The following is a 22,372-nucleotide window of genomic DNA, read 5'->3' as shown; positions in this document are numbered from 1 at the left end:
CCATTTCAGCCACGGCACAAAAAGCTAGTGGTTTGGCAGGAGCTTCTGGGGGTGTTGGTCTACCTTATAGGCAACACGAGCAGGGCATTTCTTTCCAAGGCCTAGAGGTGGGGACATGTGTCTCAGCATCTCATACATGTCTGTGTAACTGATGCGCCCGCTTGGAGTCAGAGGGAAGGAGGCAAAAGCAAGAGGACACAGAAATCAAATCAGACCGGGGCGGGGGGGGGGAAGTTAGGGGGCAAAAGGCAACACAACGGAGCAAATGAAAAGGAGGAGAGAGAGGGGAAAGCAGACAAGAAAACAGATATCTGGTTAATCAGATTTCTCAGGAAAAAAAACAAACTAAAGAGGTGGGTAAATAGAAAGGTTTCTCCGCTTCCGTTGCTGTGTTTCAATGCCCGTCTCCTCCTCTCTGCAGGGACGTCCCATGGCCAGAGCTGCGCCTCGGCACGCGGGTCCCTGCGGGGAATGATTGGTGTCTCCGCACGGGGTGGCGGGGGTGCGGGGAGGGCTGGGGTTTGGCTGGCTCTTTGCAGGGGTGGAGGGATGCTTCCCCTTCTCGCCCCCCCAAACCAGTCAGTCAGGAGGCTGTATTCACCATGCCAGGGAGAGCTGGTAGGCAGAGTTATGGGACAGGGACAGATAGGGCTTAGTGAAATATTAAGCTTTCCTTCAGTGAATCAAGAGTTTGGTTTTCAGGTGAGCCCGTGGGCTACGAGAGAAGCAAAAAGCCAGTCCTGGTATGTTTGTTCGGGGTACGGACTGGGACTGCTCTGGCCCCAAGCCAAGGGTGCACCTCTGCAAAACCACAGCCAGCCTGAATTCAGGTTTGACAAAGCCAGAGCCCAGCACTTGACTTGCAGGAAAGTGGTGGAAACGGGACCTGTTTCTCCCTTACATTTGATGGGGCCCCCCTTTCATCAAGCCAATGTGTTGTCTCCACCACCAAGGGCAGCTGGCTGTCCTGCATGATAGAGGGAACTGAGAAAGGCAGATATTTGGGAAGAGGCCCTCAGACCATTACTGATGGCATCTACCTTCAGTGCACAGTGGTAGTAACTAAAATCCAGCCCTGAAAAGCAAGGGATGCAGAAATAGCGAGGAATTCTCCTGCTTTGCCTTTTTCTGACTACCAAAACTGGGAGCACGACTATGACAATCTCATTTTGTTTTCCCAGTGAGCTGCCTGCTTATTATATTGTACAAATCTGTGCTGCCCATCATCTGAGGAGACCTAAATATATTGCAGCATGTTATTAATTAACGTTTAACCCCTAGAAAAGCAGGACAGGATTATCATCTCCACTATACTAGGAGGGAAACCAAGACCCAAGCACCCATATGAAACCCCCTTCTCAGCTACAGAAGCAGGCACCCACACACCAGCCTGCTGCCCCAACGTGGGTCTCAATTCCTATGTGAGGCATTGATGCAGGAGGGGGTGGAAGAGAGAACTCACCAAGCTAAATCCATCTATTCCTGTCCTTGGTAACCAACACAGTTAAAATTCCACCCAGGTTTTATAGCCCAGAGCTAATTTAAGGGCTGCTGAGAGACACAAATTGTAATTACAGCCAATGGCTTCCCCCTGGCTGCTCTTTTTTGCCCCTGCTCCCTGACTGGAGGTACAGGGTCTCATGCCTTCTCTGCAATGCCTGTTAACTCTTAATCCCCAGTCAGATGTGGAAAACACCTGGGCTGGAGTGAAAGAGAAAAGCAAGCTCCAAGCTGGCTGCTTCCACTGCTCCCACCTTCACCTTCTGCTCTCCATGCGCTGACTGCAAGCAAATCCCTGCCTGCGACTGGGGCCCCGCTCAAGTCCAGTGCCATCCTGTGCCAATTTCTTGGCAAGATTCATCCTCAGCTCCCCACCTCGGCTCCCGAGCACAGTATACTTTTGCTGTGCCATGTGGCAGGAGGTTTCACTGGGTGTCCATCACAGCTTACGATCTGAGAGATGTAATTTTGCTCCCAAGGCAACCTCTGGCTGTTGCACTGTGACAAGCTCATCCCTTCATCTCTCCCAGCCTCAGTAGCCATCCCACTCTGCTGCCCAGTTAACCAGCACCCAGATCAAACATCTCTCCAGCTCAGGAAAGGGAAGGGTTCAAAAGTTGGTCATTCAACTGCAGCAACAACTCTATGAAGCCCAAACAACGTGGCCTTGCCCCTAGAAATCTTGGGCTGACATTTCTCTCTGGTGTGTGTATATAGAGAGGGGAAGTGCTCAGATGCTGTGCTGCTTCTCCCCAACACTTCCCACCCAGACCCGGCGGGATGGAAGCTGGAGGGTTCACTGTCTCATAAAGCTGCCTTGTGTCCAGCCAGCTGGGGTGTGGGAGTAGACGGGGAAGAGGTGCATCGAGGAAAAAGGAGGTAGTCAGTCAATCATTCCCTTTTTTCAGGCAAGAGGTTAGTTACGTTACTCTTTCTTTTCTCTACTGTTTGCATTTGCACTTGGGGAGGGGTTAAAAAGAAACAAAACCACAACTGAAAATGCTGGAGGGAGTCTCTGAAGTTCCAAACCTTGTAAGCCACCCTATGAGGGCACTTCTTTCCTAAGCCCAGGGGTGGAGCAATTACACGTAACAAATTGTACATATCCTTATAGTGAATCCGGCAACTGGAAAAAAAACATCAGATGTTACGACAGCAAAAACTGAGAGGAATCAGTTTTTCCCCAGGCAAACAGGAGAAGTTGGAAGGGCAAAACGCGCTGAAAAGCAAGGTTAGTCTGACAGCAACCGGGCTTGCAATGAAGGAGGCACTTCAACGCAGAGAGAGAGAGAGAACGTCCAACTGCTCAACAAAACCTTGGCTTTTCTTCTGTGAAACCTTCAGTGCCATGTGCAAGGCTTTCCAGCCATTCCCTTCAGTTCCCTTTATCGCTAATGTTTTAATTCCCTGTGCCTGAGCACCTGCCTATGAACGGCCCCTACCCACTGCCCCACTGCTGCCACAGCCCAACAAAACCAGAGCCTGCAGCGCACAAAGAGCCTATTTAATGGATCTTTACTGGGATTCAAATTAGCTGGGTCGAAAGAGCTTGGGAATCTTTACCTTCCTCTGTTACCACCTATGGAACCCCAGCAGGGCTCTCCTCTGCTTCACGGGCAATAAGGAATTTACTGGAAGTCCAGAAACTGGCATCTCGAGAGCCCTCTTGGCCATTGGCACTGGGAAAATCCAGCCTTTGTTGCCAGTAGGTGAAACCAGATGCCTCGAGGTAGCTTTGTGGCCAGTCTCATTAACTCCCAACAGTATTTTCAGCTAATTTAACAGCAGGATTACATTTCTTAATCTTCTGTAAGTAACCAAATCATGTACAAAAAGGGCTGTACTGAACGTCAGAATGACCTCTAAAGAAAAACGAGATGATTTGGCTTCGCTATGTTTCTTTTGGTACGTTATGTAAAGAAGGCTGGAATATTTTGGAATGTCTCCTTCAATACTACTGCTTTTTTGGATGGGAAAAATTAAGGTCTATCCAAAATCTTCCCAATCAACTCAAAACCATTAATTCAGAAACAGTTCAAATGGAACTGTGCAAATCTTGGCCGCAGGCCTAATTGTGGTTATAAAAAGTATATCGGTTTAACTGAATCAAGAAGTTTACCAAAATTTTATAATATTTATAATATGTAGAAAATACATATGAGCAGTTCCCTGAGCTCTCCAAGAGTCCACAGAAGGCTTAAAAACCAGCAGATGTATTGCATTAGAAGGCCATGGCAGCAAATTATGACAAATTATGACAAAGAGGGATCCTTTCCCAGGTTGTTTAAATCTATCCAAGTTTTGTTTATTTTCATCAGTATCCCTTTCTCTCAGATAGCTAAGAAAAAGCTCTCCCTTGGGAGCACCTGCATCTCCTCCCGACAACTGAAGGTGCTGCCAGGAGCATCTCCCTCAGCTCTTGGGAGCAAACGGCATGGCAAGACCAACGTTTCCAGTATCTCTAAGGAGTATGCACTGGGAAGGGGGCTGTAAGAGAGATAAAGCACTCACTTTATAGATCTTGAACAAATAAAAGCTGATAGAAATCCAATTTTCATTTCTTTCCCAGTTCATCTTTAGTTCGGCATTTTCACTCCTTTCCTGATTAAGTCCCAGCCCTGCACGAAATTGCGCATGCACCGCATTTCTCTCGCTCTCTCTTTCTCTGGGAGCCTGAGGCTTCTGCCACCCCTAAATCCAACGCTTTCCCCATACTTACCCCTCCTGAGGGTGACGCACATCTAGAACAGCTGCTAGCTGCTTTTTTTACTTCCTTTTGAATGTTTTCCCCCCAAAAAGAGTACGGAAAGTTGGATTTTGTAACCAGACCAAAGGTGATGTTGGAAACAGGTATGTAAACACACACACATTGAGCCTATGTTTAAAATCATAGAATATATCCATATTAACAAATATTATCTAGAGGACAAAAGTATAACAACACTTGTTATAACAACACTTTTTACCGATGCAGCAGCTTTCACCGAGGGTCTCAAGCTACGGAGAGTGGACAAACATGGTCATTCCCTTTTCCATGGGACAAGCAAAGAAGAGACCTTGTGAGAGGCGACCAGTGAGTGACAGATGGAAGCAGGACCCAGCTCACCTGCATTGAAGCGTAAAATAACACTGCCTGGGAGTCTCCTTGCTTGCAGATTATGCTATGGTGATTATTTACCATTCCCCTACATGCGTCTGTACTGGGAGCTGAAATGCTGAAGGAGATGGCTGATGTGGGAAACAAAAATTGGATCAACACTTTCTTTCAATGAGTTTGACCAACTAGTGGAACAAACAGCTGAGTAAAAAATGGGTGCTCTATGGCCCTATGTCTTCAGTTCCAAACGGGGTGTGCTGTTGGCAGCTGTACCTTAAATAAGTTATTAAGCTCAGCCCATGGGTAGCTGTTGTGAAATGCCACGGCCAGAGCTTTCCACAAGTTCAGCTTCACAGAAGATTAAAAGATCTGTTCTTGTCTTAAACTGCGAATGGATTTCCGATTACTTTTAAATAGCAGAAATGTTAGTCCTGCTTATGAAAACGTAAGGGATTTCAGTGGAACGATTCACACACGGAAAATCCAGAACATGCACATGTTTTAGGATCAAGCTTCAAGCGTCATGTCCCGGCTGTCCTTTGATTAGCGCTTCTGCCCCCCTGGTCGCCCTGCCAACATCAATGGCTCCATGCCAGAGCAAAACGGGAACAAGGTTAGAGAAAACCAGAATTGGGATCTTAATATGTGACATCTTCTGCATTAACAGCTCTGGAAGTGAAAAGGCTCGGCCCCTGCGTGTCTCACAAAATGCAGCCTATGCGCTCGGAGTTAACGGAGCGAGCAAATCTTTCTGTAAACTTAATGCTTGTGCCTCTGATGGGTGGAAAGTTCCTGAACACATAAACATTAAAAAAGGCACATTGATACTAATTTTTTCCCTTGCAGGTGTGTTACTCCTCCCACGGATGTTAATTAGAGCCAAGACCATTTTTTACAATGAGAGAGTGGGCACTCCCGAGTTTTCGGTCTCATTGAGATTTTCTAATGGGAAGAGAGAGGACTGGATTTGAAAAAGGAAAAAAAAGCTATTGCCTGCCTGCCAAATACCCACAAAGGGCTTGTCTGTCTTACAGAGCACGTGGTAATGAAAGTCTGCATGGAGATTACAAGCTGCTCGTATGTGTGCAGTGTGTCTGCAGGCCCGCAGTACGGATAGCTTTGAGCTAGTTAAAATCGCACACAGTTCAGAGAAACGCAGTCATTTTGGAATAGGTTTACGTTTAAAGTTTGCCTAAATCCATTTCAGTGAGATTTTTAAAGCAGTTTTATTGCATCCTAGCAGGGAGCTTGAGATGCTGATTATAGGAACAGTTTCTGCATCTGCCTCTGCTGAAGGGAAATGGAAAAGAGTGGAAAGATCGGAGGAGCTGGAGGCAGCTTTGGTACAAATACAGAGGAGATGCATTGCAGAGTAACTCGTGGGGTGGAAAATGGATACAAAATTAGTAGGCCTTTAAATTAAAAAAAAAAAGTCTCCCAACAGGCAAATTCTCAAGCTGCAGAACATCGAGGAAATTGCTGTGACCTGTATCTCAGAGCATCGAGAAATGAAAATACCGCAGGCACCAGGGCTGCGGTGCAGTAGATTTCTCTGGGCAATGGAGAAAAGCAATACATTAAAGTCAGCCTTGCTCTGTAAGTGATCACTGGTCAGCGCCGTTCCCTCATTTTTAAAAAAATCCCTTAAAATGCTTCGGCAGTGGCTCATGGGTTGGCCACAGCCCAGCGCCATCCTACTCAAGCCCAGGTGCGCAGCTTCCCCTGTGAGTGTCTTTGAATAAGAAAAACAGAGAGATAAAACCATAAACCCAAACACCTCACCACCTGGCTGGGAGAAAACCATTTCCTCCTTTAACACGCTCCTAGATCAGGAATGTTTTGTCAGAGGCTCGCTGAGAACTGAAGTGCTTCCAAAATTAGGCTTATTGCATTTTTCTTATTATTATTTCATGTATCTTATGTGTCAGCTGCAAGTCCAAAAGCTAAAATAGCATTTAGAAGCACAAAATCCCCTTCTACAATTTGATGTCATTAGAAGGAGGCTTCCGAGATGGAAATACCGGGTTCTGTGAGAAATGTCTGTTTAAAAATCATGATTTTTCAGCAAACCACCCTGACACTGAGAAACATCACATCACCGCCCGCTGCCTCACGGGCGGCTGGAAGCAAACGATGGAGTCTGAGCCTGCGGCGCTTGCATCAGATGCGAAGCAGTGGGGTGCACCAGCTCCTTCGCAGGGAGGGAGGGACAGCACCTTGGAAACTTGGGGCTGTATTTTTTTTTTGTGTGCCCTTAGATCTCTGCAAAGGATTTGTGAAACCATTAAGGTAGTTCGCAACCAGGAGGGAAACGCTGCACAAACGAGGTATAACAAGGCCTTGCCTCTCACCAGCTACCTGAAGTGCTGCCAATGGCAAGAGATTCAGCATATTTTTATCTCCAAACTGGGATGCAGAAACCAAAGGCAATCACAGCCCCTTTTGGAAATGCCAAACAACTTTTATTCTTGGCCATTTCGCCAAGATCATTTGAATTTACCCTATTAATTTTTGGCTGTTTGGCCCTCCCGTGGTGAGAGGGAGGATGTGTTTTGCTTTCTTGCTTTGTTGGTTTACATCTCTTTCATGTCTGTCTGAAGGAAATGCCCTTGTAATGCCATCAGGTTTGTTCATCTCCAGCACACAGTGAATTGCAGTTGGAGCATTTACTACCGATGTTACCTCAAGCTTTGGAGTCGCCTTCTGTCTGGAGCTGCGCTCACACTAAACCAGGCTGTTTGCCTGTTTGTATTTATACACAATGCAGAGCCTTTTTTCTTCACATATAGGTGTGACAGCGTACATACCAGGCAGCTGGATCATATTCAGCCCAGACACGAACAAACTCATCCAAGTGATGGGGCCCCAGGATGGAGGAGTCTCTTGTCAGGTATTCAAAATTGTCCATAATCACAGCCACAAACAGGTTTAGCATCTGCAGAGAGGGAGCAATAATGTAGTTAGAAGAGAAGAGAAAGAAGAGAAAGAAGAGGAGAGAGGAGAGAGGCGAGAGGTGAGAGGCGAGAGGCAAAAGGCAAGAAAAAAAAACAAGCTGGAAGGTACAATTCTCTTAGCAGGGTGTGTGGTTTCTACAAGAATCAACTCTGCAAATCTAGCCCTTGGGCCCTGGGGACCCTGCTGCCACCTCCTCCGCCCCTGCGTGTAGCAAGCCCCTTCCAGCTCCACAGTATGCATTGGGTTTGCCATGGCTTGGGAGCGTGGGCAGTTTGGCCATGTCCCCATCACTGGCCGTGCCCTACAGCACCCCCCATACCAGAGCCTGATGGGCTCAGCACCTCTCCCTTGCCCCTTCTTCACCCTACACCAGGCCAGACCAGCCCAGGGACTGCAGCAGCTGCTCCACCAGCTGGGTCATGTGAACTCTTCCAGCACTTTCATATCAAGGCTCATCAAGACAAGAAGAGCTAGAAGAAAAACATTCTTCAGCCTGAACATCCTATTTTAGACTCATAACCATTCAAACCCTCAAAGATCCCCAGAAAGACAAGGGGTAGGACATGCAAAAGGCTCTTGTCCCTAATGGCCAATGCCTAACAGAGCCTGGCAAAGGCTTCTGGCATATAAAGATTCTCCTCTCATTAAAGCCAACGGAAGAGGATTTCAACGGGAAAAGATCAAGCTGCAGCCAGCAGAGTGGAAGAGCAGGAGGGCAGGCGGGAATGGGTGCTCCTGGGCGGGATAAGGACCTGGCTGGCCTGAGGCCCCTTTCTACCTTCCTTGTGCCTTTTGCAGGGGGGCTGAGCCGCTGTCGTGAGGGCAGCTCCTCTGCACCGCACTGAGCCAGGAGGGCTGCGCTGAAGCAGCCTGCGAGCAGGGATGAGAAGAATTAAACTGAATACGGATGCCTGGGTGGTCTGCTGGCCTTTATAAGAAAACCAGGCAGTGGAGTTCGGGGGTCGTGTAGTTTTAAAGAATTCACATTCATGTGTGATGTGGAGAGAGGAAGGAGCCGTGGCTCTTGTGGGGACACACGACCCACCAGTCCAGACAAGCAGAGTCCATGACAAATCACCATGTCACCACCAAATGCTAATCAGAAACTTCCCAGACCTGTAGTCCAGCTGTTTTTTTGAACTCACCCGAACAGAAAGCAGGGGGCAGAACCCAATCCCCAACATATCAATGTCCTACACTGGGGGTTTCTTACACTGCCCAAGGGTCTTCTCCAGGCCAAGCTGTACAGCACATGGCTGGGTGCTGGCTGCAAGCAAGGCTTGAATTCCCGCCTGTGGCTGATCTTAGCTAAGGCTCGTCAGCTCGAACGTGGCACCACGCCGAACAGCTCTGCTGGATTTGGGGACCCAAGCCAGCGGTTCGTGCCACCCCGGTTCCTGGATGCTCACAGGCTCTGTGTGCAACACATCCCTGGGATCGCGGTGCAGTGCACCATGCGGTACTGGGCAGGGATGTCCAACCCCGCCCTCAATAAGCTACTCAAAGGCTGGAAGTGCTATAACCACATCAGCAGGGCTCACCCGTGTGCTGCAGGTATGCCACATGTAACACAGTACCCCCAGAGCATCAGGAGACAGCAAAACTTTTGAGAGCTTGCCCCTCGATCCCAAGCCCCTTTCCATTAATCCCAGCTCCATTCAGGGCTCAGTAAAGTTTTCCCTTGCTTGTGTACAACTGTTTCTAAAGTTCCTGTAAGTTTTTAAATTTTTCAACAGCACAAATTAGAAGAGGAAAATTAATGTCAAGCCAGACATCCACAAAGAGCCAGAAACAACACTTAAAAACAAATACGTTTTCTCCAACTCCCCCCAGTCTATGGCATAAAAACCATGGAACAAACCATAAAGCCATGCCCTCCTGGCAAGGCAGTGGCTCTGTAATGCTTTAATCACTTGTGGGGAACCGCAGGTTTCGTTGCAATGAAGTGCTGAATGCATTTTAAGAAATGAGTTGCAGCCCTGTCCCGTTGCGTTCCAGCTCCTTGGCTTTCCCCTGACTATTTTGGGAGCCTGCCCTGTGCTCTTCACGAGGGCTCTCCCCGCTCTTTGCCAGCAAGCCCAGGCTGTGGTTTCACCAGGTTTTTCCGGGAGCGCTGACTCAGGGACAAAGCTCAGGCAAAGCTGTATTTTGCACAGATCTGCTCCAGCCTCCAATTCTGCTACTACATTTTGAGTGGGACGGCTGAGAGGGGCCAGGGAGAGCGAGTCGGTGATGGGCAGGGTGTGTGTGTGTGTGTGTTGTTGAGTTTTCTTTAAAGAAAATGCTTTAGGAATGATAACGCACTTGCAAATAGCAATGAGAATGTCTGGTGTTGGGTTAGGGATTTGTACAAGGAAAAAATTGGGCTTTAAAACACAAAGTGCTGAAGGAATCAGTAAATGGAGCATTAACTTTGTATAAGCTTTCAGGGCTCCAAGTTTTTTAATATATGCAGAAGAAGTAAACCACAGGATGTCAAAGGGGCAACAGCGGTCGGACAAAGGATCTCAGCAGAGGCCATTGAAGCTGGTCTGTCTGTACCCAGCATCAAACTGCCACGTGTACCTCTTTTTCCTGGTGAAAGGCCTCTGATGGTAGCAGGGATTAGCTGCACAAAGTGTCAAATCTTGTATTTGAAAGCAAAGCCATGGAACTGAACGTAGGCTCTGTACCTTGCTTTTTGGTACATGTCAGAGCTGTGACTTTCATCTCCTCCTGCTTGAAGTTTAATTGGGTCCCTGTCCCTGGTTTTTCATTCCTCTGTCCCAGTGGTACAGGAAAGTGAGCCAAGCCCCAACAGCAGGGAGCTCTTTATGCACACGAGTGATGGGCAAGACACAGGCACCTATTAAAGCTTAGACCCAGCCCCATGTGATGGCCATGGGCGCCAATCAAGTACAACTGTCCTGTGTCCTTTCAGGTCTAAAGCTTTCCTGGCACCATTGCAAAAGAAAATTATCATTGCAATTTATTTGACAAACAAAACAAAACACAAGGCATCAACTAAGTGTGATGCTCCCAGCCGCCTACCGCAAGCGCTTCTGAACCGATGGTGTTATCTTGGCCATTCTCACCCTGCCCTCCCCAATCCCCTTCTTCAAAGGACCATGTTACAAATCAAGACAAAACAGATTAATGCTTAATTCCAAATATTAGACCCCGGTGTGGGAAGATAAAACCCTTCCCTTTAAACTAAATGACTAAAAGATCTCTTTGGGGATTAAAGGGATTTTTATCACCAGGATGATAAATGGTTTTTAGCGAAGCTCTCTTGTAATGTTGTATAAATCATAATTAGGGAGAAGGAGGAAGCAAGGGGGTGGGGAGGGAAGGGCTGGGGGGGAGGAACCACACCGGCACCTCCCCGTTGGGAGAGATGGGGACTGACTTACCAGGAAGGAGCACAGGAAGATGAATGACACAAAGTAGAAATAGGCAAAATCGCTGCCACATTCGTTTTTGGTGAGTCCGGAGAGCGGGTCGCAGACTCTGTTGCTCAGGCACGACAGCATGATCTCGTGCCAGGCTTCCCCCGTGGCACTCCTGCGGACGGGGAGGCAGAGGCTGAGCTTATCCCCATCCCCGCTGCAGACCCTGGCAGGCATCCACCATGCTGTATTACTGCACCCAATTAACTAAATTAACTAGGTGGAAGGCTGCATCCAAGTGGAGAGACTTCATTTACATTAGGAATTTGAACTACCAGCCTGCTGGCATGAAAAAGAAAGGAGAAAGAACATTTCCCTCTGTTACAGGGGGGTAAAAGAAACCGAACAGGGTCAGGTAGGCTAAGCTTTATTGGTTTTACGGAGAATAAAACCAGATTGATTAAAATATGCAAATATAAGCAAACAGAGCTGAGACTTTCTCCTCTCAAAGCAGCTAACGTTTCTGTCCTAGTGCTGGCTGCAAACCCTAGTGGAGGGGATGGGAAATGAAACCAGGCTTCTCCACTCGAACCTCTTATTTCCCTTATCAGGCATATCCAGAAAGAGCAGGACGGGCTGGTTGGTCAGAGAGACTCGGATCCCTTTTTCATGACAGTCTCCTGGGTTTTCTTCATCATCTCCGTCCTCCCCCTCCAACTTCTACTATAGGGAGAAAAATAGCCCAATGGAAAAACTTTGGGGTCCCAGAGGGTCTGTCCTCAAAATAAAGCACCCCCTGCAACGTGCACGCATGAATTGGAAGCCAGGGGATCCCCTGTTTGCTTACCCTGATCTCCTACATAATCTCAGATTTCCCCTCTGTGATTTCTGCACCCTCTCAGAAAGCCTTTAGGGGCAGCCCTCCACAGCCCATGCTGATCACAGCCGTGATAATCTGGATGCAGAGCCAGCTCACAAGCCTTCCTCCTGGTCTTTGAGAAAGCTTGATACTCAGTGTAAACCGAAATAACTTCCAGGCTACTCCTAATTACACAGCAGCTTCCCCCAGTGGTGGCATTGAGTCCTGAAGCCCCGTTGCCCTGCGCAGAGCCCTGCTCGCCCATCCCAGTCCTGCTGCCTCTGCCCCCTCTGTCCCACCGCGGCTCTCTCGTGGGTCTGGAGAGGGACCAAGAGTTTTGGGCAAGAGACCGGATAAGTATCTGGTTTTATTAAAATTCAGAGTTTTGAGTTGAGTGATTATTCTGGGCTAGAGAGGGCTAATTGCATTTCCCTCTGGCTTCACAGGAACTATGCAAACCAAATCCCAGGCAGCCATCCAGTTACAAGTGCTGCATAATACCAGAGCCGAGCCTAGCCCCGGCGCGGCTGGCAGTGGTCGCGGGGCCAGGGTGGTTATTAACCACGGTGTCACCACACCACACCACACCACGCACATCCAGACCAGTGAAATCCTCCCCAGGCTGCCCCAATTCTGAGCAGAGCCTGCACTTCATTTTTGCCAGATCTGAAAATGAAAATCTGTCATTTCATTGGTTTGGGGGGTTTGGTTTTTTTTTTTTCCATTTGAAAATGCTTCATTTCCAGGCAGAATGAACCCAGGTGGAAACACTTCCACTCTGAAGCAGAGGTGAGATAGATGTACGAAGTGTTAACTTGTTGGTAAGGCAAAAATGACCAGTTAAAGGAATTCTCACTTTAAAAAAAACCCCAAAAGTAAACTTCGTGACAGCAACCATATCGATCAGTTAAACCAGGAGGTTTCTGTCTTACATTAAGCACCTGAGTCAACAGGGGCTGTCACAGCGCTGGGTGTCGCTTTGTGGAGATGCTGCTGTATTGAATCAGATCTATCAGATTCGGATATCACAGAATCACAGAATCGTTTAGGTTGGAAAAGACCTTTAAGATCATCAATTCCAACCATTCCCCTAACCCTGCCATCCCACCACTAAACCCTGACCCTAAGCACCTCCTCTGCCCGGCTTTTAAATACCCCCAGGGATGGGGACTCGACCCCTTCCCTGGGCAGCCCCTTCCAGCGCCTGACAGCCCTATTCGGATATCACAGAATCACAGAATCGTTTAGGTTGGAAAAGACCTTTAAGATCATCAATTCCAACCATTCCCCTAACCCTGCCATCCCACCACTAAACCCTGACCCTAAGCACCTCCTCTGCCCGGCTTTTAAATACCCCCAGGGATGGGGACTCGACCCCTTCCCTGGGCAGCCCCTTCCAGTGCCTGACAGCCCTTTCGGGGAAAGAATTTTTCCCAATGTCCAACCGCAACCTCCCCTGGCACAACTTGAGGCCATTTCCCCTTGTCCCATTGCCCGTTCCCTGGGAGCAGAGCCCGCCCCCTCCAGTTCCCCCCTCCTGTCAGGCAGTTGTAGGGAGCGATAAGGGCTCCCCTCAGCCTCCTCTGCTCCAGGATGAACACCCCCAGCTCCCCCAGCCGCTCCTCGTAAGATGTGCTCCAGACCCCTCCCCAGCTTTGTGGCTCTGTTCTGGGCATGCTCCAGCAATGCAACATCTTTCTTGTAGTGAGAGGCCCAACCCTGAACCCAGCATTTGAGGGGCGGCCTCACCAGTGCCCAGGACAGGGGCATGCTCCTGCTGGCCACACCAGTCCTGATACAAGCCAGCATGCTGTTGGCCCTATTGGCCACCTGGGCACACTGCTGGCTCATATTCAGCCACCTGTCAACCAGATGTGCCAGGCCAAGCCTTAACGCCAAGGAGGAAGACGCAGGAACTGACGTTTTACTCCCAATACCTTCCTTAGAAGATGCCCAAGTCTCAGCAGCTAAACTGGCATGGGGAAAAACAAGGACTCGCACACTGGTCTGATGGTGTTTTATACTCTACTTACCTGAACAGAAGCATCAGGGCTTGGAGGAAGGTACGGAAGTTATTGTGCCGATTAATGGAGGTTTCATCATCTAGCGCAATGTTTCCAAATACCTGCCATGGAAAACAGAAGCAATTCAGGCCAAACGTATCCTCATGTGGATGTTGTCAATAAAGGCAGATCAAGTAGGGTTGCGAGAAAAGTCAGGAGAAGAATTTGTGCTGGTTCAAGGGTTTTCAAAAGCTAGAATAGTTTCTGTGCTGAGGAGGGAGATAAAAATGTGTTCTGGAGATCAAATAAGGGAAAAAAAAAAATCAGTTTAATGCACTTTGTCTTCACGCAGACCCTTTCCAACACCACCGTTCAGCTCCATCCCCAGCCAAGAAAACTGTCTCATTTTTTTTGAAAAAGTGCAGTGCCTAAGCTGCTCCCTGCTCTCAGCTCTTGGCCTGCCTGTACCCTGGGGAAGGAACATGTCCTGCCCGCAGGGCCACGGCTGCCCACCACTGCCGCCAAGGATGCTCTGCTGCAGGTTTGTCGCCCGCGGCCAGTTTGTACCCCCAGCAACATCTGTACTCCCAGGGCCATGTTCAATGCAAGACCTGGCAATAAGGTAAAAAAATCAGGTAGAATAAGGGTAGAAAAAGTGGCCTTTTTGCACTTCTAATTTGCCTGACGCTTTCTCTTCATCCCAAGTCAGGCGTTGATCCTGCTGCGCAGGCAATAACCCATTTGCACCCTGAACCAGTGGGACAAACCCAGGCTACTTACGGTCAGTATTCAAGCTAAAATTTTACCTGCATGCCAATAATGGCATAGATGAAGAAGAGCATTGCAATGAGGAGACAGACATAAGGCAAGGCCTGTGGAAGAGGAGAAGGTGCTATTAATTACAGCAAACGCATACATCAGCTGGTAGCATTTAATTCCTGGGCAGCACCATGTTTTGCAGCCTTTGTCCTTCAGCTGAAGGGAGTGGGAAGAGAAGATGAACAATTCTGGCAGCCTTCAGAAGACAAACGCCTGGAGCCAGGAATTCATTGATCACAAAACAGTCTGGGCTTTCCAAGGGCTCCCTGTACGTCCTTGCAAGCAAATAAGCAGTAAGCAGGGACAACACAAGAAGCAGCTCCGCAGCAAGCGCTGGAGCTGCCAGCAGGCACTGGTACTTTCTATGCATAATTGTAAAAACATTAATTTTTAATGACCTTGCTGTAAATTTAGTACGAGAAAAAAAAAATATACATCCAAGAAACACATTCCTACACTGAAACAGGCCCAGATTGCAATCCCAGGAGGATAAAAAGATTCTGAGTTTTAGCAAGAAATCAGTGAAGGCTATGATGTAATTATGTCACCCAAGCTGAGAGTAATAGCTACCTTCCACTAAGGCAAAATGAATAGGTAATTAATGTCTATTAATTGACAATAGCTGAAAAAAAGGAGAAGCCTTGCCCTAGGGCTAGACTGTGTGATGCTCAGGGCAGGATAGGGGTTATGCATCCTGCAGGGACCCCAGTAGGAAACATGGAGCAAAGGGCTGATGTGGCTTCTGCTGGACAGCTTTCCACAAGGGACAAGGACCAAGAGCTCGGGGACAGGAGAAGGTGGCCAAGCAGCTCCCCATGCAGCCCTGGAACCATCCCAGCTCTGCTTCGGGCACAGCACTCTGCACACACACTTTGGAAAGGGTCGGGTTTATGCTGAAAAGGGCCTTGGCTGAGCCCCTCTCCCAAGACCCAGCCAAGACTACACAGTCTAAGGACACTCATCTGACACCTGCAGACCCCACGTCTCAGCCTCTGGTGGAGCCTCTGCTGGCTGCAGGATTCCTCATCAATTACAAGGTGAGACCAGAAGCAGCAACGCCTCCATCTGCCCTCAAGGAAAACACGGCCCCCCAGCCCGCAGTCCCTTTCCATTAGCTGTTCAATAGCTGGATGAAAGCAGAACTCAGAAGTTGAATGCAAGAGCACCAGCCACCTGTCTGGTGTCTCCCAAAGTACAGCAGAATACAGCACTCGCTCCCACCCCAGCACGGATAACAGCACGGATGCCTGCAGCTCTTCTCCAGGTTGCTCATAGAAAGAAACAATCGTGATGTTCCCATCTCCACCCTCCAAAAAGGTTTTCCCTCCTTAGTCTAAAAGATCTAATAGAAAATTCCCTCTCCACCAGCTCTGGTGCAGGGCAATAGCCATGTTCACACTCTGCTGAAACCAGTTCTCCATCCCAATTCTCTCGCTGCTGTCACGGGGCTGGCCAGTGCTCCCAGCCTGGTGTGGGCAGAGCCACCCGGCACCCCCCTCCAGCCGCAGGAGAGAAATGCTGCCTCCTCTGAAAAAGTCCTCTCCGTTTCTGAAGAGAGAATGCTCCTCCCCACAGTTTTATCACCTAAAATAACCTCTCTGCATTGTTTTGACTCAGACACCATGATGTATTCAAAAGCGCAGCTAAAGCAAAAGAAACCGGTTGCCCTGCATCCCACTGCGCTCTGTGTCATTAAACACCGCTTGCCACCATCACACCTTCCAGAAAGCACCTTGGTGTTGCACTGACCTGCAGACAAGCTTCCCTGAGCTTCCCACAGCACCCAGGACATCAGCTATCACCCACAGACCACGGTGCTCAGCCCAGAAGAGGCTGAGACCCTGTGCAACGGCTCAGGCATGGTCCCCAGGCTCGCCAGGTCGTGCTTGGGAGTGTGGCACAACACCAGCCAGCGGGGGGTGAAGTTTGCCGATCCATCTTCAGCCACTCCCTGACCTCCTTGTGCTTTGCTTCCCCAGATCACTTCCCTTAATTCTATTTCTCTGAAAGTCCTGCAGGATCCCCGGAGCCAGGGAGGTCAAGTGCTTTCTGGGTAGAGGGTCCACGTGTGATGGGACTGGGGTCTGCACCCTGCAGCTGCACAGTCAATAAATATGAGCGTGCTAGAGCTCAGTAACACTGCTACAAAAGCCTGATTTCAGATTAAATGATCTCCTCGCTGAACTGCAGAACACGAGTGCGCCCCATAACCGGAATTAAAACAGACCAAGCTGTGGAAATGCGCTGCAAACCAGCAAAGAGATGTTAAAAATAACCAGCTTTGGGGCATGTGGGCTTTTCTTTAGATCTGGAAAATAGCTATCTTGAAGGTAAGCACAGGTTGAGAACTATGCTGCTGTAAGGCAGCCGTTTTGGGGGTCGCTTGGCTCAGAAATGCCAAATCCAGCTGCCATAGCCGGCTGTCCCTGCGCCACAATGTGCCAGCTGCCACCATGTGCTGAGGCTGGCCGGGAGGGAAGGGAGGGGAGAAGGGCACCAGGGAAGGCAACTGTTTCAACTTCAGGACAAAAAGTAATTTCTGTAATCCTCCACATCACATAAACACAGCCCCATGTTGTACAGCTTCGCCGTTTATATTACCAAAAATGCAATGCTTTGGGTCTCGCTTCTATCAAATTCTACCAAGACTGAAACCTGGTGAAAGCAATTTAACCTTGCACTCGCTGCAGGCAAAGAGCAGGCATTAAGGCGCTAATTAGTCAGACCACCACCTCCTTATGTTAATTTCCAAGTCTCAAGATTCTGCCATAGGGAATTTGGGGTGGTTTTCAAGGGCAACTTGAGCTTTGCGCACCTGCAGCGAGTCTGCATCAGTACCCATCCGGCTTTCCGACTCATCCTCCAAAAACGCTCAGCACCTGCAGCGTTCCGGGGATGCTCAGTGCAAATCAGATAGCATTTCTGCAGAATTAATATTCCTGTAATTGCTTTGCAGAGGTGCAGAGAGGCTGTTCCCTTGGCAAGAGGAAGTTCTTTGGTACTCAATGGACGATGCTACAGATGTGCCAAACATTATCACCTCCCCATGTCTCTTCCCTGCCTCCCACCCTGCCTAACACTCACCTTAAAAGACTGCACAAACGTCCAGAGCAAGATGCGGATAGTGTAACCCTGGCGAAGGAGCTTGATAAGTCTCGCTGCCCTGAAGAGCCGCAGGAAGCTGAGGTTGATGAAGTTGTCCTGCGGAAAGTAAAGGTTTTGTGTCCTTCAGAAATTAACACGCTTAGAAACCACAGCCCGCAAAAAAGAAATTAAAATTACCAGCTTCACGATCTAAGCAGCAAATCGGCCACCAGAAAACCTTCCAAAAGAAACATTCGTCAGTGCAGATCACTCCACATGCAGCAAGTATGAGAAAATCCCTCTCCACAAGAGCCCTCCCCTCTGCTACTGGGTCAATGGTAGAAAAGGAAAAGGCCCTTTCACACTGTCCATGGAGGTCTTGTTTTCTTTGTGTGAGGCAGATTTTTCTCCCCCTAAAGACTCGGGGGAGGTAACGGTGCCATATTATTATTTTTGTAAAGAAAGATGTTGTTTTGAAGTCTTGGTCAGCTCGCTTTCTGCAAGGAATTGAACTTAAGCCAAGACAGTTGCAAGGGACTACGTCTGTAGCCTCTACCATAACAAAGAAAGGCATTGTCCAGTGAAGATTAAAACATCCTTGAAAGAATGAGGATGTTTTCTAACCTGGAGGTTTTAAATGTTTACTCAACACGTGACTGGACAGGCTCATCAAGGAGAAATGGCACCAGCAAGACTGTTTGGAAGATGGATCAATGGCAGCAAATCAATTGGGGAGGTTGAGCGTTCAACAGCAGGAGGGCACCTTAGAAACCTGCTGATTTTTTCAATTGTTATTAAACGTGCCTTCGCAGGTGGATCAAAGAACTGCCGGAGACAGGTTCTGATTTCCATTTGTTTTGCATGATTCTCCCCACCCTGCACCCCATTTTTTTCTTTCCTTCAGGGAGAAGAGGTTTCTTGCCCCAATGAGCTAATCTAGAGAGGGTTCTTTCCAAAACAAAACATGCAAAAGCCAGATCCCTCTTGCCCTCCTACTTTAAGGAGATGATAAATATCCCCCCTTTCCGTACTGATTCCAATTCACTTTGTGAATCTCTGTTCACAGCCACTTATTTGACTGAGTTAGCTAAGGAGAGAAAGCATCCCACTTTAAACTGTCAAGCAGTGGAGTAGAAAATGTAATCGTAAGGAGCTCTTGTTGGTAAAGATGAGCAAAAATAGTCTTTCCCTTGTATTACTGTTTTACCAGAAGGCACCCAGTCATATTGAACTGACCCATGTTTCTTGCTCATTTGGCTACAGAGCTCATGCTGAATTTGAGGGGCTTGTTGGATCTATTCATTCATTTAAATGCCAGCTCGATTTTGGGGCCATCAGCATCGCATTCCATCAATCCCATCAAAGAGTTCAAGAAATCAGTCTCAGGCATGCACTCGGTTTCTCTCATGTTAAAAACGCAAGCAGCTCAGAGTTAGGCACAGACTGTATATCAGACTCAATCCTCAAATAAAGAGAAAAGAGAAAAGCACAGGTATGTTCAATGAAAGAGCAGACAACACTGAGCTCATTCCAATCAGCAACAGAAAGCAGCTCTGGCAGGCAAAACACAAGCACGGATTCCCCTGGGTTGCTCAAGGGCAGTAAATCAAGCACTAAAAACTCAATGCTTGTCTCTTAGCATCAGCTTCTGGTTTATTTTTCACATCAGTTTTGTTCCCTTCACAGAATACCGGCTGAACTCATCTTAGCAGGTAGGGGCTGTGTAGGACCCAGGGCCCGAGCCGGACCGCGGCTGGATAACTGGGGGCCGTCAGCAATCTGGTTGTGGGTAACCTGCTCCCCCCGTGCAGGCTGAAACACCCCCACCGAGCGGCTGCAGGGGGGCTGAGCGCAGGGCAAGGATTTAACCCAGAGTCTGTTTTAATCACGGAAAGTTTCCCCGCCAGTCAGAACTGGTTCAGACCTTATGTTTAAATGTTCAGGGCACTCGGGCGTCAGGCCTGCAAGCCTGACAAATCGTTACCTTCAGAGCAACGCTCGAGCCAGATCTTTCCTGTGTGCAAGCCTCACGCTCCTCTAAGGAGCACGTGCAAGGGCCGCGTCTGCAGGATCCACCCCTCTGCATATGAACCTGCCTTACCTCCCTCTTCCCACCATACTGCACCCACCACCTGCCTTACCTCCCTCTTCCCACCATACTGCAGCTTAGCAGCAAGAATATCGTTGTGCTCGGACTTTGCTGTAATCTCATAACCACAGCTGACACGATGCTTAATGTCTGCTTCAGTCTAGGCTGGCTGCAAGGTCACGCTTAGCGCAGGCTATCCCCATACTACGTGAGGCTTTATACAAGCCTGTACACATGCAATATGAAACAGGGGGCTCAAAACCGGGCAGTTACATCTAAAATCCCTCAATCCCTGGGATTTGGAGGGACAAACAGTCCATAACCTTTTTTTTTTCCCCCAGCCCCAACCCCTCCCTGTTTGACTCAGGCACTGCCATTTCCTAAAGCACAATGAAAGCCTCAGCTTTGCGGGGAATCACTTGCAACCCAGGAAAATCCACCATCACCAACATTCGCAGACCATTCAAAGGACCGTTCTCTGCACTGTTCGTAGGTAGGCAAAATTACACACGCTCGTGATGGATGGAAGGGTTCCGCGTGTGTAACCCTCGGCACATCGCATAGAAAACCCATCCTTCGACAACCCAACCGTCCAGGCAGGTATTAGAATTGCATGCAGTTAAAGGGGAAACTCCACATTGCAATATTTCTTGTGTATAACAGTGTTTTGCATCAATTCTCCTCCCACTGAGCTGCCTCTGTAACACACAATCATCTTCTGGGTTAGCGAGGTCTGTCTTTTTGGGGTTCTGGTTGCTTTTCTGTTGCACAGATGCTAAAGGCTGACCTGTGCTCACAAGAGGCACCATAGCTTTATGAATTTATAATCCACCTGAGAGCTAGCAAATTAGTCACTATTTTCCTAAAAGAGTGGGCTCTAGTACTGAAAGCACCCAGCAGGCCCTGGGGGGTCTGGGCACCACTGGGCACAGCCATCGCCTCCACGGCCGAAGCTCAGCTGAGCGATCCATCTCTGGAGCAAACTGCAAAGCAGGAGGGGAACCAGGAGAACAGACATCATGAATAGAGAACTGGCCTGGATTGCTGTCCTGCCACGGGCAGCCTGCTCTTTTACCCTTTTTAGAGTGTTTTCCATAGTGAAAAGCAGAAAAGCCACAAAGAATAGGGCATAGAGCCATTGCCCAGATCTGTTCCTCCAGCACCTTCAGCAGCTTCACCTTCAGAGTGGTTTCCTCCCCAACACAAGAGCTGTGCCTGCTGTCCACAAGGATGCCGAATGAGCTCCACCGGCTCCGCAGATTTAGTGGTTTGGAACTTTAAACCTGCAATGGTAATAGGAGGTTTTTATGCCACAGCTGGACGTGCTCTGCAGGATTTCATGAAGGAGGCCACGTTATGCTGCCACAAAGCAAGAAACTCAGCAGAAGTTGGGCTGCTCATCCCTGCTTCTTCCTCAGCCCAGCTGCAGAACACAACCACCCCCCAGACTTCAGATTTCTGTCCTTAAAATGAAGGGCTCATCCAAAGTTGCAAAGAGCTGTGGGAAGAGGCATCTGGCCAAGCCAAGAATGGGATCCCTCAGGAAGCTTTGGCAGTTCTTTTCATCTAGCATCAACCTATTCTGCTAAGGAACTACTGTAGAGGAAATGGTTCCCATTTAGATGTCCATGGTGTTGCCAGTACTGGAGAAGAGCTACTGAGCCGTGCACAGGGTCTCAGCTTACTTTGAAGTTTGGGGAAAACCCTTGTTGATTTTAAGAAGCTGAACATTTTTGCCACACTTGTCTGTATCGTGAGGATTCTGCCATGGCAGGCACATCACACTATGGCCTTTCATCCTGAACCAGGAACACTGGAAAATGATCTAATAAGCACATGACACTCAGATCTCTCCTTGTTCCTTACTACCTTTAAACTTTGGGTCTTCTGCTGTAGTCACTGTAGGCTCCCATCATCCGCAGTGGAAGGAGGAAGGCAGCTCCAGAGGGCAACTCGGTGCTCCAAAGATCTAACCTGGATGCCTTGGATGTCGAGTGATAGAAGGAGCCTGCATCTGCACATATGACCATGGAGACTGCAATCCTAACAAACTATAGGATGAACATTTAAATTTTTAACCTGCAATGTGGACAGCAACGAGGCCAAGATTTGCCCCAATGGAGATAAACTGATTTTTCCAGTCTATTTTCACATGCACAGCTGATGCCAGAGCACTCATCGCTGCTGCCTGGGCCAGGAGTGCACGGAGGTGAATTGTCCGAAGATGTCCTCACAGCTCCCACACTTCTGGAATGCTTCCAGCCTGCAGCACACGCAGAGGGTTCCCTTCTCAGATGGCACCACGCCAGCTTTTAACTTCTACATCATCATTTTCTTCTTTGCTGTTTCCTAGCAGAAAGTTCCTTCCTGTGACCCTCCATGAAGCATGGAGCTTATTTGAAGCCTGTTGTGAAGATTCACTCTAATTTGTTTCTTAACAGCAACTGTGCAACAGAAAGTCCAGATGTTAACACAGGTCCAAGAGTAGCCAAGCAAGTACTTTTGAGAAGCTTATGGTCTCATTTGTGCTAATAACCATAGCCAAGATAATTAAGAATGGAAGAATATATCTATATTTTAGATTGTAGTTTTCTTTAT

General features: G+C 48.5%; 1 protein-coding gene across 1 annotated transcript in view; it reads right to left on the bottom strand.

Moving 5' to 3' along the window:
* CACNA1B (calcium voltage-gated channel subunit alpha1 B) overlaps positions 1-22,372 on the bottom strand; it is a 304,713-nt gene that overhangs the window by 28,101 nt on the left and 254,240 nt on the right. Inside the window, exons 37-42 of the mRNA XM_035891880.1 lie at positions 17,686-17,802; positions 14,589-14,654; positions 13,813-13,904; positions 10,945-11,095; positions 7,405-7,532; positions 64-160 (exon numbers count right to left, since the gene is read on the bottom strand). Of these exons, the coding sequence (XP_035747773.1) occupies positions 64-160; positions 7,405-7,532; positions 10,945-11,095; positions 13,813-13,904; positions 14,589-14,654; positions 17,686-17,802 (651 nt within the window). The remainder of the gene's footprint in view (positions 1-63; positions 161-7,404; positions 7,533-10,944; positions 11,096-13,812; positions 13,905-14,588; positions 14,655-17,685; positions 17,803-22,372) is intronic.

The sequence above is a fragment of the Egretta garzetta genome, unplaced genomic scaffold (genome assembly GCF_000687185.1).
Source record: "Egretta garzetta isolate BGI_Z169 unplaced genomic scaffold, ASM68718v1 scaffold143, whole genome shotgun sequence".
Lineage (NCBI taxonomy): Eukaryota > Metazoa > Chordata > Aves > Pelecaniformes > Ardeidae > Egretta > Egretta garzetta.
Note: the sequence above shows the minus strand (reverse complement) of the source record. Positions and strands in the feature narration are given on the sequence as shown.